Genomic DNA, 15,060 nt, shown 5'->3' with positions numbered 1-15,060 from the left:
CGCAAGACTTACGCGATTACGTATACAAGGATCATGCAATGACTCAAGTAAAAGCTTTAAGGTTAAATAACTATTGCATAAGCACTAGTTCTCTACACTATCACCTATCAAATTGATTAATCTTGCCCAACCCAAACACTTTTAGTTGATTAAGAGAGAGTAAAATAACAATACTCAATAGATCATTGCCAAAACATGATTCCAAAACCAACAATACCGAAACTCTCTAAGAGGAATTCGACGAACCAAGAGCTTGCTCATATCCGAGAGCGCGGCAATTCGAATTGTTTATAACCTTGCAAGGGTGTACTACTTTACCCACACGACGCGAGGACCATGCGACTCACCCAACTGATCATGCCGGGCAAGGGGGTACTCACGTCAACCGTTCCCAACATGGCTCGATCATTGAACCTCACACCTAGATTACGAGTAGAGACTTAGTTCCACCAGGGACATCTCTAAACTTTCCTACACATAAGTCCACCTGGGGACACACTAAGCCTCTCTGCATAGCCCGTAGCCACGTATCTAGGACTGCACATCAATGATCAAGTCAAAGAAGGTAATTGGCTTATCCGTTCCATTATATTGGATATGTGGTAGCACGAAAAAGTGATCAAGGCCGATGGCATCCACTCGGTCCTTAATCGATCCAAGCGGACTATGCCCATGTGACTTCATTCTCTAGGCCCTACCATTCCGCTCGAATCTCGATACTACCACTTCACTAGTCACCAAACCACCAGTGCAATCAAGGATTATCAGTAAGTGTGATCCTCCAAACCAAACCTGTCTAGCGAGCAAAAGTAATATTCTAAGCAGGGCTAAGCATCTAGTCAAGTTAAGTTATTAACTGACTAACAAGTGACAAGGACATGGATAACAATTCAAGGAAGGGTAATGCAAGAGAGTAGGTACCAAAATGCAATACATACATACTATATAACCCAACATTACCCGGTTAGATAGCTAAACTAAATCAGATTAAATAGGTGCAAGGAATATGCTTAGCTGCTTGCCTTGGTTAGCTTCGGACTCAACCACGAACGGGACTCCGGGTTCAGGCTCCACGGACTCGGCGGGCTCCACGGGTTCGTTCTCCGACGGTTCGGTCACTAAAATGCATGAATGCAATGCAAGAATTAAGAAATGAACTTAACCACAAGAATAAATCATGAAACAATTTGAGCATGTAGAGAACAATGCAAAGAACTCAGGAAAATTGGTTGTGCAGCAAAAGAATTTTCCTACAATTAAACATAAATAGATCAATTTTCAGCTACTCTAAGCAAGATAAAACAGAAAAGGAATGTAAACTAAACTAAACAAACCCAAGAAAATTATCTTAGATACTAGGTATGAAAACAAAGCTAACAAAACTGGTTTTACCATTTTACCACTTTCCAGCAAGAAGTTCTAGAATAAACCATTTTCAGACAAAGTATAATAAAACAAGCTAAAACTTTTATAAACAGCAAGGAACCATGTGAACAAGTTGTACCACTGAAAAATACACCTCACAAGGAGTCTTACAAAATTTAGTTTGACATGTTTCAAGCAGTACACAAATAACCAAGCAATAAACTCATTTTTGCAAGATAAAACTATAAATAAATCTACAGCAAAGTAACATGCACAAAAATATTTTTCCTAAGTATATCTCAGCCAGAGGAATCCAAAAAAACAAGTTTCACAATTTTTGGAGCTACACAAGATTTTCTATGGATTTTACAAGGTTGTAGATAAATAAATCCTAGAGAAACCCTAGCAAAAACGCTAGGAACACCCGGATCCGGCCACACCCGCCAGCCAGAGGCCGACAGGTGGGCCCAGGGCCAGCGGTCCACCCCAGGCCGGGTCAAGGCAGGCTGCGGCCTTGACCGCGGCGTGAACGCGGCCACGACGCCGCGCGCGGCGACGGCGAACGGCGGCGGCGCGATGCGGCGCAGCGGGGCGGAGCCGGAGCGGGGAAAAAGGGCGCGCGCATGGGGATGAGAAGGTGGCGGCGGGCCTCACCGGCGGGCTGGACAGTGGGAAACGGCGGCGAGGAGGCGGAGCGACGGACAGGGGCGGCGGCGAATGGAGGGCGCTCGCCGGCGGCCCTACAGGGGGAAAGAGGGGGCCGGGTTAGGGGCTCAAATCGGTCGAGGATAGGGTGGATTAGGGGGCGCACGTGCTAGCTCGGGGAGAACCTCACCGGCGGCGATGAATCGCGGCGGCGACGGAGCTCGGGGGCGGCGGCGGCAAAGGGGATTCGGGCTAGGGTTTGCGGCGGGGAACGGGGACCGGCCGGGCGTGGATAAGGAGAGGGGGCGAGGGGAAGAGGGAAGGAACGGCACGTCGCGCGAGGATGGTCGGCACGTGGCACGACACACGAGGTTGGACGCCGGCGGTGGCAGACGCGTGCCGCGGTGCGCGGGAGAAAACAGAGAGGAGAGGGAGAGGGGAGACTGACAGGTGGGCCCGGCATGGGATTTTTATTTTCTTTTTCTTTTTTTTTTCAGGGCTGTGACAAAGACATCGAGCATCTGTTCGTGCGCTGCCCCCGCCTCCAGGAGCTCTGGGCCAGAGGATCTTCCCGGGCCGTCATGCCCCCTCTGGTTTGGTCGCCATGTTCTTCAAACTAGCTTCAACCCTGGGTCTCGATGAAGCATCCGCGCACACAGCTGTCCTCCTCATCTTTTGGTGCGTTTGGAAGGCTCGGAATCGCAAGATCTTCGACAACATCACCCTTGGCGCCGAGGCCATTATCGCCACCATAAACGCCCACCTCCGACTTTGGGTCCATCGCGCCCCGCGTCGAGTCGACACCGCCCCCCTCTTGCTCTGGTGTAGCTCCCTTTGTAATGTAACGTGACCCTCCCTAGATTTGCTCTCCTCCCCCTCCCTTTCTTTCACAACTCTGAGCGCTGTGCTTGCTCTGTACAAGCGGTTGCCGCCTGTAAAACAACTCTGCTGCCTCGGCAGCTATCGTTCGAATTCAAGTTCAGGTGGGCGCCTCTCCCCCCCCCCCCCCCCCCCCCCCTGGTTCGTCGAAAAAAAAACGTCCGCGAATAAGCTTTCAGCGGTACGCTAGCCATGTGCCATCTTAAACATTTTGGCAAAGACGTGCACTGCATTCGATCGTTCTATATATGAGACAAAAATTGAACTGTAGTCTGTAGCTTTCAGTGCTTAAGGTATAGCAGATCGAGGCACACGGCGGCCTGTAGAACAATCTGACTGATCTCATATGTATATACCTCTTATCCATCACATTTCTCTCTCTCTTTCCTTTCCTCATATCAATCTGATTAATCATTTCACTATCGTTCCCAATTGATTTTTTTTTGTTCAACTATCTTGTACTGCTGCTTACGTTTCACTCTACAATTAGTTGAAAATTAAACCGACTGCAATCTAGACTTAAAAATAGCCAATTGTCATAGCAGCAACTCTGCCTCTCACTACAGGATTCCCCTAATTTGTCGTGTGGCATAAGGCAAAGATCCAAAAACACACCGACAAAGAGTTTGCCATGTGTAGCACACGGCGAAGAGGACACGGCAAACAGGAGCCAGCAAAGTCACGTTTGTCGTGGGCTCTTTTTTGGGCACACAGCAAAATCTTTGCCGTATCCTAAGATGGCTTTTGGCAAAAATAACACTCGACAAAATTTGAATCGAGAAACCCAAAAAATGACAAAAAAAAAATCAAGGAAGGACCCTACCGGCCAGTGCAAGTCGCAGCATTTTTCGCGATGCGGTATTTGGGATTTGAACCCACAATCTTCCCCTCACGTGTAACCTCCTTTACAACTGCACCACACTCTTATTTGTGTGATTGTGTCTATACTCTATTTTCTTTGCCTTTATATTATACTAACCCGAGTGTAAATTAGTTATTTGAGGCTCTAAATGAATTCAAATTTAAAAGTTGTAAACTATAAAAGTTCATAACTTTTTGAGACATACAACTTTTATTTTGGTAGTTTCTCCATCCGAGGTCGTTTATAAAATTTGAATTTCAAATTTGAGAAATTCAAACTTAGTTTTTTGTTGACAGGATTATTTCAAATAAAAAAGTTGCGAATTACAAAGTTTCATAACTTTTTGAGATCTACAACTTTTATTTTGGTCTTTATCCATCTAATGTTGTTTGTAAAATTCCAATTTTAAATTTGAGATATTCAAACATACTTTTCGTTGAACTAAATTAATTTAAATTAAAAAGTGGTCAACTACAAAGATATATAACTTCTGAAGATCTACAACTTTTATTTTGATCATTTGTTTATCCGAAATAGTGGTAGTAACATTATTCATAAATCTTATATATCTCTCTTCTAGTTTCAAAAAACTATACGAGAGATATAGATTTTTTGAACAACGTTACTATCATTTTGTCGAATGAAACCCCAATCAACACCGGTTCCAAGTTTTCTTTGACCAGGCATCGTAAATTATGCACTAAAATCCCACCATTGGGCACTCGATGACTCCAAACTTCAATTGCTTCAGTTGGAGCTGCTGTCGGTATTGGGATCCTATTCGTTTTCGCACTCCACATATGGTTATACAACTTTGTAGTTGAATACTTTTTAATTTGAATTAATTTACTAGTTCAAAATGTGCTTTGAATTTTGCTTTGCCGAGTGTTTTTTCTCTAGCACTCGGCAAAGACCTTGTGTTGCTGAGTGCAAGAAAAAAAACACTCCGTAAACAAGCTAGTTTGTCGTGTGCCAAAAAGAATTTGTCATGTGCCAAAAAGTACATGGCAAATAAAGAGATTCTTTCCCGTGTGTTATATCTTTACAATGTGTATACATGGCAAAGAGATTCTTTACCATGTGTTCAACAACCACACAGCAAAGAGTTGGATTCCGATAGTGCCTTCTCCAAGTTGCATGTGGAGCTTCTCCTCTAAATGAGAAAAAAAAAACGTGGTTGTCGCTAAAAAAAAAAGTTGCATGTGGAGTATGGCACCTGCTTTAGTGGTGCGCGGGATGAAAGCTGGCTACACAGAATATTTACTATAGACTTTTGCTAAATATCTGTTGCCCTATACTATATTTGAAGCAATAATCGCTTTTGAGAGTGTCAGCTCTTGAAAATTTTAAATTTAAGGTCTTATAAGAATTTAGGCGCACTTATATTTGATAAGTTATGCTTCTAAAAATGAAAAATTTCGAGGCACTATTGCAGTGAATTGGCTAAAATTTCGAGGCACTATATATAAAGAGTCTATAATAAGTAGGACATTTGACCATAATCCATGCATGTAGGTAATTCGTGTTTATTTACTTTTGAACACCTTGACTCTTATAACAAACAGTTGCACACAACTTGCATGTAGGTTTGTTTTTATTAGTATATATGTTGCGTCGTCGTGTCTCGTATCACATGCTCATCAGTAGAGCTATAGATGTGTCCGAGAGAGATATACGTGGACGCTTGCGAGATATGGGAATGCAAACTTGGCTTCTTGACGATCGAGGAAGCTTAATTAAGGCAAATCCTTGCATTGCCAAGGACTACTTGCCCTGGTGTTTAATTTGCTTCATATCTCCTTCAGTCCTGGTTGTCCATGAGGTTGGCAATTTGGTTGAGCGACGAGCCCAGGTTGACAACGTTGTGCATCCGCTTGAAGTCGCCGACCCTGAGCGTGCGGTAGCGCGGCGGGTTGCCCTCGCCGATGAACTCCTCCGCGGGGCCGACGACGCAGTCGTCCGCCGGCACGATGAACGTCGCGACGGACAACCTCGCCGCCGCCGAGTTGGTGGCGGCGCGGTGCTCCACGCTCTTGAGCATCCCGTTGGTGACGACCTCGAGCTGCAGGCCGAAGTTGACGACGAAGGAGTTGGGCACGGGCTGCACCCTGATCCAGTCGCCCCTGTAGGCGACCTCGAGGCCGGGGACCGCGCCGGGGAGGAGGATGGTGATGAGGTCCCGGTCGCAGTGCGGCGGCAGGCCCAGCGTCCTGCTCGGGTCCGGGCACGGCGGATAGCTGTTGATGTCGAGGGCCACGCGGCCGCCGCTGATGTCCCCCTCGAGGTAGTCCGGCCGGAGCCCCATGCCCTCGCAGAGCAGGCGCAGTATCTCCATGGCCAGGCCTCTTGCCAGCGCGGTGTAATTCCCGACAACCTCCCTGCAGCAGAACGAGGATGCATCGTGAACAATTGAACGAAGGAAATCAAATCAGATCAAATTAAGCTATGAATTCGTCTGCCTAGCTAGCTGAATGGCTAGCTAGCTTACCGGAGCCTCTGCGGCTTGTGTGGCCAGTCCTTGGTGTCGCCGGAGGGCAAGGGGTAGACGAGGCGGAGGCAGTCGCGCCAGTACCTCTCGCCGAGGGTCTCGTAGTTGGTGCCGGAGAAGAGCCTGTTGGGCTTGCTCTTGTCCTCCGAGTAGAACTCCGCCTTGTCCGCCGCGGGCAGCTGGAAGAACTCGTGGCACACCGCCTCCATGTCCCGCAGGTGTTGCACCGATACGGGATACGGATACGCCGATACGGATACGACGACACGGCATCTTCAAAAAATAAGGATACGCCGATACGGCGAGTATATATAGAAGCTGAAAAATAAATATATGACAATGGATATACCTTGAGAAAACATAGTTCCATAACACATGTAAGATAGCATAATAATTTGTTCTTGCAATAAAATTCTAAAGAGCAATAACTAATATGAGATAGCAAATAGCATTTAGCCACATGGCTAGACTAAATGAAATTTCAAGATTCAGCCACATGGCTAGACTAAATGAAATTTCAAGATTCAGGTTGATCCACGTCCATTTCAAAAGATCCTCTTTCTTCGCCTTGAAATAGCATCACTTCAAATTCTGGTTCTTCAAGTGAGAGCTCAGCAAATTCAAGTACGCCGGCACCATCAAAGCTCTCATGATTATCTCCCCCTACATCCCACATCTGAGCTGAACCCTTCTTGTACTCTTCAGATTTTCTGGACAGTAAGCGCACAAATACTAAATCCTCAGCACGTGAATGAGTGAGCCTATTTCTCCTCATGCTATGGATGAATCCATATGTACTCCAGTTTCTTTTGCATGCAGAAGATGATGATGGCTGCCCAAGAACCTTGAGTGCAAGTGATTTTAATTCTGGAGCATGTTGACCATGAATGCCCCACCATTGTTTTGGTTCAAAAAGATCTATATCCTCAATTGACTCACGTTTGCCAAAATGGCCTCCAAAAAGAGAAAAATCTGCAAACTGCTGCTTGATTTTCCTAAGATCCTCTGGATTGGAAAACACTTTTCACAAAACAAGGTATAGCTACCAGGTATTATTTTCTCACAAAACAAGCACTCTGATTTTGCATTTCCTCCACCACGTCCATTAGGTTGAATTTTTTTAACATGTCTCCAAAGTGGATACCTAGGATCAGCATGATCATTCTCACCGATTGGATCACCAGGAGCAGAATCAACATTGACGTGGTGAGACCGAGAACTTCCACCAGCACTAGCCATCTAGAAAATGGACCAAGAACGCTAGAACAGATTGAAAAACAATATAGATTTCAGCCATAAAGATGGAGAGATGGACTGATGGAGTCACAAAGTTTACAGTCCAATCCTAGATGCAATTTTGGACATACCTGAAGAACAGATGCAGTGATCGTCGGATGGAAGCGCCGGCCAGGCGTCTTTGAGACTCCGACTGTTCGTTTCCTACTACAGTGCTACAGGATACGAATAGATTAGGGTTAAGGATCGGCTGCTCTCCCTAAATGACTACTTAAGGACTTCACGTGTACACAAATGGGATGAATAAATGGGCTGTTGAGATGATGGGCTACAAACTGAGTGGTTATGGGCTACGAAGTATCGGTAGAGGTATCGAAGTGTATCGAAGAAGTGTCGGAATTAATTTTATTTATTTTTTTCCTCATATTTTCCGATACTTTGCCGATACGGTATCGAAGGAGTATCGGGGTATCGAAGTATCGGATACGTATCGGGGATACGGGTACGGCAGGTCAGTGAAGTATCCGTGCAACCTACCCGCAGCACCTGCTCGGGGACGCCATGGTTCACCACCTGGAAGAAGCCGTGCTCCTTGCCGGCGTCGAGGATGGCGCGGCGGACCTCGTCGCGGCCGCGGGACATGTCGATGACGGGAAGAGAGTCAGCGGCGGCGGCGGTCGCCGGCCGGAGGTGGTCGGCCGGTAGGAGGAAGCCGTCCGGGATCGACGACGCGCGCGCCGGGGTCAGGTGGAGCATCTTCTCCATGGAGGATCAGAGGAGGAGAGCAGGGATTAATTCGGAGAGCAGATGAACAATAGTATGAGGCAGCACGCAGCAGTGCGAACGAATCGAAGCCGCTTGGTCGCTCGATCGTCGTGTTGGTGCCGTTTTGTAGGACAGTAGGAGTGGCCGGGCAGCAAGAAGCTTGCTGCTCCATCTATCCTGCGCGTACATAGCTCGATTGGCTTCGTCAGAGAGAGAGAGAGAGAGTGGCAACGCGAAAGTTGCCGCTCATCGTCAAGCTTGCTCGCCGATCGTGTGTGGTGTGGTAGGGGGCGGGCGGCGGGTCGGCTGTCGCTGTCAGATTTGGTTACCTGCTGCTGCGTCTTTTCGATCTGCGTCTTTCAGATTTGATACCACATTATTATCATGTCTCTTCATGTAGTAGTCATCTGATCAAAGGATTAGCTGACAATGGTTTAGGCATGGGTGACTTCTAAACAATCCGGGAAAGACGTATTCGATGGGTGACTTCTAAACAGGGCCGGCGCCGGCCGTGCGGGGTCCGTGCCCCGCACACATTCACCACGCGCATGGGCCGTCCGGAGTGGGCCGACCAAATTGTTGGGCTGATTGACTCCAAGGCCTGCTCTACCCGTGGGCCGGGACATCCAACCCTCACGCGGCCGCAGGGCAACCCAACTCCGCCGTCTTCCGCCGCCACCGCCACCGCCGTCGCCATCGCCGTCGATCCCTCCACTTCCAACACCGGTAGCGGCCGTGCGCAACCACCCACCATTCCGTTGTCCGTCCTGACATCACCGCGGGGTCCAAGCTAGCAGACGACCTTGGCAGCATCAGGCACGAAGCTGAAGATGTTTCTGGCCGACCCGTCTGCACCGTCTCCATATGCTCAGGTCGATCTAAAGTTCTCGCCATGCTGCATTGCTGCCTTCCTAGAAATCCAGGATGCTCATGTGCATCGAATCTGTAGTAGCCGTGATCCCTTTTTACCCTGTACAGTGTACGCGATCGAGCTACTCCTTTATGTTTATCTGGAAAGCCCAGTGTTAAGTACTGCTTCACTTTGAAAATATGTATGTGAGCAGCGTTGAAACATTAACGCATCAGAATGACGCGAAGGACAAGATCGAGTTGCAGCATCAAATGACTTCCACACAGAGTTTGTGCCAAATGAAGTCCTTTTTCATGAGAATTGGTATTTGCATAATCCCTTTCAGTATTCCTGCTATATTTAATATATTCACATACCAGGGGCAAACATTGGAAGTTGAGGGCCAAAAAAAAAACAGGAGCAGCGAGCTCCCAGTCGCTATTCATGTAATAATGGACGATAAGAAATTAGAGTGTAATTTTGCACAAAGCATCTTATGTTCCAGGAAATGAAAGATAAAATATTATTCCAGTTCTAACTTGAGCACAGACTATGACCGCCAATTTGGAACTGGAATAACCAAAGATACATAGATCATAAGTATGCAACTATTTTTTGTTTGGCACAATACACAGCTTTTGGTGTTACATAATTATCTTGTACAACACTCATGCTAATTTCTTGGAGCTGAAGCATATTTTTCTTCTGAAAATTCACCATTATTCCATTGCTGAGGGATCTAGCAGCTACTTCAGATCATAGTGGTCTGGTACTGCTAAGAATGGCTTAAAGGTCAGCACAAGCCCAATACATTGGACAATGTTCAGAATAAAAAACACCATTTGATCCCCTACACAATTAATGAAATAAAATTATGTTAAGGTTTGATACACAAAAAACTATAATACACAGGTGGCACACAAAGCATACAACATTAAGGAAAAGGAGGTGGTGGTGGCTAAAAGAAGAAACCATAACGAACAAATTTACATACATACCTGGAAAGAAGGCAGCATGTTGGCGCTTTTGGGCCCACGAGAATCTACATTCAGAAAGTCCGGGTATAAGATTTGTGTTCAAATGCCCAAACCACATGCATCTGAACCTAATACAAACTCTTGTGATATTAGGAAGAAAAGGTAATGGCACACTTAAAGATGATGTGTACCAGGTTGAATGTTCATAATATATACTTTTATCTTGTATAGTTATATCTGTCAACTAAGCATTCTTATTAATTGATATGTTTATAAAGTTTTTATAAATATACTGTGTGACTATGAGGCTTAAAATCTTGTGGAATTGATATTTTTGACTCATAATTTGTTGTTCAAAGGATTTTGCATATGCTAATGATGGCAGATACTCACAAAGCGCCTGCTCCTGCAGGACCAATAGCCTTGAAGAAGGACATTGCAGTTGCAGCTATGCCATTAGCAGCGCCTCTTTGGCTCTGTGGCTGTTTTTGGACATAATTGAATTAGCTAAATTTATAGCATTTCAAAATAACTCAGCTAAATAATTTGATACTTGCCACGGCATAGTTCTGGAGAAGCGAAGTGCCCGTCAGGGCAGTAATCTGATCACGTTTATCAAATGTATAAAGTTAGAGTGGAAGATGATATACTAAAAGACTATAAAATAACTATTTGATCCTAGTTTTTTTCATGATAATTCCCTAGATAACTTTGAGGCAATTATTCGAGAGCCAATGGACAATATGATGCATTCGGGGATATATAAAATTAAAAATGAAAATAATGCTATATATGTGATTGTACAAAGACCAGGTTATTAGTTCAAATGTTTCATGCATACAGGCATAATATTGAAAAAATTAATTTTGTTTATAGGACATATATCATATCCTTTTGGGGTTTTCATGTTGTATATAATCTATCTTATGGGGGCTATAAGACAACATTCAAGTCTTTCCTTCTTTGTTTATTTGTATTCTGGGTCATCACAAAAATATTGAATAAATAGATAGGTGTGAATACTTACACCAAGAGCACCTTTCACAATGGCAGCAGAATAAAGAGCTAGTCCAAGTCTATACCCATACAGGTGCGTCATGAAGGGATAAGCAGCAAGAATTGGTATTGTTAGGGCCTACAGTGAAAGGAAGTAAATAGTTAATGGATATGAATTAACTATACATTTTTGTTCTATTGCAGGTAGTTTACTCACAGATGAAGCACGGCATGAATTGACACATCCCAGAAATTTGTGGACTGGTCTATAGATGAATAGTTGATACACAATAAGTCCAGCACCTACAGTTGAATGTGAAATTATTATTCAAGGCTTTACCAAATAATAGCAACCAACTTCTGGTAACAGGTGTAATGTAGGATAGTCATATAGTAGTACATAATTATGTACATATTAGAGGCAATATATATCTAGTGACTTGGGTAGTTGTGTATTATCTAGTGGAGTAGCATAGTTCACAAAAAATATTTTTCTTAACATTAATTGGAATGTTTATCAGCATTTTGCAACTGGCCCTAGTAACATGCTGTATAGGTTGGTGTTGTTATGTATACCAGCAACTGCAAGAAGTTGGCCAACTTCTTTAGATGAAAAGCTTAGTCCACCATACTTTCTGTCACTTATGGTCCACAATGAAAGTATCTGATATAAATGCAAAAAATAAAAAAGGTGATTCCATAATATTATGTTGACTGATCGATAGGTTTGAGGAGAAATGTGCCATATTTAAATATTACCTCACTGTATGCTGTGTCATGAAGCGTGAAAACACAATATGCAATGATAGAAGACATCAATGGCCAATTCTTACATAGACTTTTGTCCCCATGTATCTCTTCTGTCTGTGGAGCTCTTGAATCACTAGACATTTCTATCTCATTGTCTATGTTTTTGTGCTTATGAAGTGTCTCCTAGCAATCAGTAACAAAAGGCATGGTTTCTTCATTCAAATATTAATGATTGATTCCACTAAAGTAATTAAACTGAAATAATGCATTAGTCATCATGTTAATCGTATTGATCATTTTAACTATATAGAACCTAACTATCTCAACTAGGGAAAGATATTATATTGCCATCTGTCATCATTTTGTACATTTAAGTTTCAATTTTGGATCCAAATGCATACTAATGCCTTCTAAAATCCAACTATATCAACAACATGATTATTAGCTTACAAACTCCTACTCTTGTTTACAAGTCTGGGTCTTAATGACAGGCTTGGTTTAGAAACCTAAAAGTTAATGGATTATAAAAGATACTTTATCATTTGGATTTTTGAGATAAAAACGGATGTCACCAAGTTATGGAGCGACTAAGAAGGGTCATTTTTCTTTAAACTTTCATATGAAATAGCATGTGCACATACCGGTAACCATATGCAGCTTACTAGAACCACAGCAGCAAAAACTGAAATACAAAGGCATGGCAAGAGATATGGGAACCTAAAAAAAATGATAATATAGTTAGTTTTATTATTTATATAACTTGAATTTGATTTACTCAAAATTTATACCTCCCAAAAATTGATTTGTCAGAGATCATGTTTGGATACTGCTGTGCAGGCTGACATACAAGAGAAGAAGAAAAAATTGAATATTGTTGCATTGTAGAAAATATTGATGTATTATATAAAAAGAATCAAATTCTTCGTCTAGAATAGGGAAATCAAATAAACATTAGTATACTACCCGTGCCAAGTAGCCTCCAATGGATGGGCCCACAACAAGACCTAAGCCCCAAGCAGTGCTTACCTGTGTTCGATTATTAATGTTAAATAATCGTGCATCAATGGACGGAACTATTTTTTGTTATACATGTACAAAATGTATAATGTGGAAGTATTTACAATTGATAGCCCTAGAGCGTGGTGTTCAGGACGACAAATCTCGATTGAGTAAGCCTGCAAACAGTGAGCCACAACACACATATACTTATATATAATAAGAAAGCAGTTGCCTGCATAAATGGTGCCAGATTATATATGCACCTTCAAATACCTTTATTGGCGCAAGCATGCCATTGAGAGCACCTAGAATCAATCTTGTAGTAATTGCCATCCAATACTTCGTACTTAGTCCAAATAAAGTGTTAACTATAACCCTGGAATAATAGTGCATTACGAGGCTTAATATAAAAGTTACCATATAATTAGAAAAAATAGGAGTGCATTATTATTAGTATAGTTTCTAGAACAAGAACATTTTGCTCACACTGAGAGGACAGAAAATATGATGATCGGTTTTCGCCCAATACGATCAGCCACTACACCCCAGAAGAGTGAGGCCAAAAATCGACCAACAAAGTAAGATGCACCTATATATATATGCAATATAAACAGAATTATCCAATATGCTTCAAATTGTGTGTAAATATATTTTCTGAAAGAAGGGCAACAACATCTAAATGAATTAACGGCCAGTAATACTCTTACCAAGAAAACCAGCGTATAATCCAATATCTTGTTCCTTTTTTGCAACATGCAGATCTTCGATCTATCATCAAGACAAATTTGAATCAATACATATGGAAATTATCTTCTCCAATATGCAGAAGAGAAGCCAAATTTTTATTAATAAACAAAGAAGACATGTCTAAATTAAAGTGAGATGAACATACCATGTAGTATAAGAAGGGAAACAAGGATGATATTGGTAAAGCTGAAATAAAAGATCAGCAAATATTTATCAATGTCAGGGAAACATCACTCATCATATATATGCACATATTGTATATCACCCAGAGAGAGTAGTCCTATCGAGCTATAGAACAAATCAAACGTACATGCATCGTCAAATTATTGTGGTACTTGCAATTAAGCATCAGTATTACAATAGCCGCATTGCTTATTAAGTATTATGGAATACAACCATGTAATCTTTGTATATGCAACAGAAAAACATTACCTAGTTAAACTTAACTGAGAACAACTTTTTTATTCACACATTATTAGTGAACAAATTAAAGCTTCGCTCTAATTGTTGTTGAATAGCGGCAAGATGCTACGGGAAGGTTTCACGAAAGAAAAAAAAAGTAGAAATGATGAGGCTATGAGAAGGCATGCATGCATGAATGAAGCAAACAGAAGAGAGGGCACATATAAGCCGGCAGGTACGGTTACCATCCACACATATATAGTTATTAGGTACTCCCTCCGTTCCAAATTATAAGTTATTCCAAGAATCTTGGAGTCAAACCATCTCAAAGTTTGACCAAAATTATAGAGAGAAACATAAAGATTTTTGACATCAATTAGATACACTATAAAAATATAGCTAATAAAGATTCTAATGGTACTTAATTGGTATCATAGATGTTATTATCCTGTTATATAAAATTGGTCAAACTTAAAAAACTTTGACTCTTCAAGATTCTTGAAATGACTTATAGTTTGGAACGAAGGGAGTAGGTAACAACGCTACTCTAGTAGTTGATCCTATACCGGAGGCAACGGTGGTGACGGCGACAAAGAAGAGCTCTTTGTAGGGGATGCCCTTGTTGGCCTCCTTCTTCCGCTCTATGGCGCATCCGGGGCAGCCATCGACGTACACCGCCGTCGGCGCCTCCTCACCCATTTTCACGCGATCAGATAGTATATCGGCTAGAGCTCACACAACTCTGATATCAATAAGGAGCTAGGGCTTTGCGCACACTAATTATCTGATATCTGAACTTGTTGTGCGGGATCGAAGGCGTGTAGTGGACTAGTGGTGAGTTATATAGTCGAGTCTGCTGCTGACTACTACTGTTGTTGTGCTGCCAGGTACGAGCTGAGGCGATCATCACTGTCACTGTGCTAGTCAGCGCGGCTACGTTCTTGAGCTGGGTCTGTACGTCTCTGAACCATGCATGCTTGCCATACAGGCGTGCATCAGCGGCGATGATCGAGCAGCATGCAACGAGCTTGCATTATTGCCGCCGGTTGTATCATATTTATATTTTTCCCTCTGGCAAATCACAGCACGATTTCTGATC

General features: G+C 43.0%; 2 protein-coding genes across 4 annotated transcripts; both read right to left on the bottom strand.

Annotated features, from left to right (window-relative positions):
• Positions 1-5,250: 5,250 nt before the first annotated feature.
• On the bottom strand, positions 5,251-8,355 carry LOC120663816 (mugineic-acid 3-dioxygenase-like). Of its 3 annotated transcripts, none has more exons than XM_039942742.1 (4): positions 8,013-8,336; positions 7,607-7,690; positions 6,240-6,512; positions 5,251-6,129 (listed from the first exon to the last, which is right to left on the bottom strand). In XM_039942742.1, exons 1-4 carry the CDS (start codon positions 8,036-8,038, stop codon positions 5,553-5,555), a joined length of 960 nt encoding a protein of 319 aa, XP_039798676.1. In that variant the 5' UTR covers positions 8,039-8,336; the 3' UTR covers positions 5,251-5,552. The 3 variants fall into 3 exon arrangements, with proteins under 3 accessions (XP_039798676.1, XP_039798675.1, XP_039798677.1); XM_039942743.1 differs by having other exon boundaries at positions 5,260-6,129; positions 6,240-6,557; positions 8,013-8,326; XM_039942741.1 differs by lacking the exon at positions 7,607-7,690 and having other exon boundaries at positions 6,240-6,451; positions 8,013-8,355.
• A 1,180-nt stretch (positions 8,356-9,535) lies between these two features.
• Positions 9,536-14,764, bottom strand: LOC120663815 (protein ZINC INDUCED FACILITATOR-LIKE 1-like). The gene is made up of 17 exons (XM_039942740.1): positions 14,528-14,764; positions 13,705-13,745; positions 13,520-13,580; positions 13,299-13,401; positions 13,086-13,188; positions 12,935-12,988; positions 12,777-12,839; positions 12,602-12,651; positions 12,455-12,530; positions 11,823-11,996; positions 11,640-11,727; positions 11,281-11,366; positions 11,095-11,202; positions 10,625-10,669; positions 10,461-10,549; positions 10,089-10,132; positions 9,536-9,940 (listed from the first exon to the last, which is right to left on the bottom strand). Exons 1-17 carry the CDS (start codon positions 14,658-14,660, stop codon positions 9,837-9,839), a joined length of 1,422 nt encoding a protein of 473 aa, XP_039798674.1. The 5' UTR covers positions 14,661-14,764; the 3' UTR covers positions 9,536-9,836.
• Positions 14,765-15,060: the final 296 nt, after the last annotated feature.

This window comes from Panicum virgatum, chromosome 3N, assembly GCF_016808335.1.
Source record: "Panicum virgatum strain AP13 chromosome 3N, P.virgatum_v5, whole genome shotgun sequence".
In the NCBI taxonomy this organism is placed as follows: domain Eukaryota; kingdom Viridiplantae; phylum Streptophyta; class Magnoliopsida; order Poales; family Poaceae; genus Panicum; species Panicum virgatum.
Note: the sequence above shows the minus strand (reverse complement) of the source record. Positions and strands in the feature narration are given on the sequence as shown.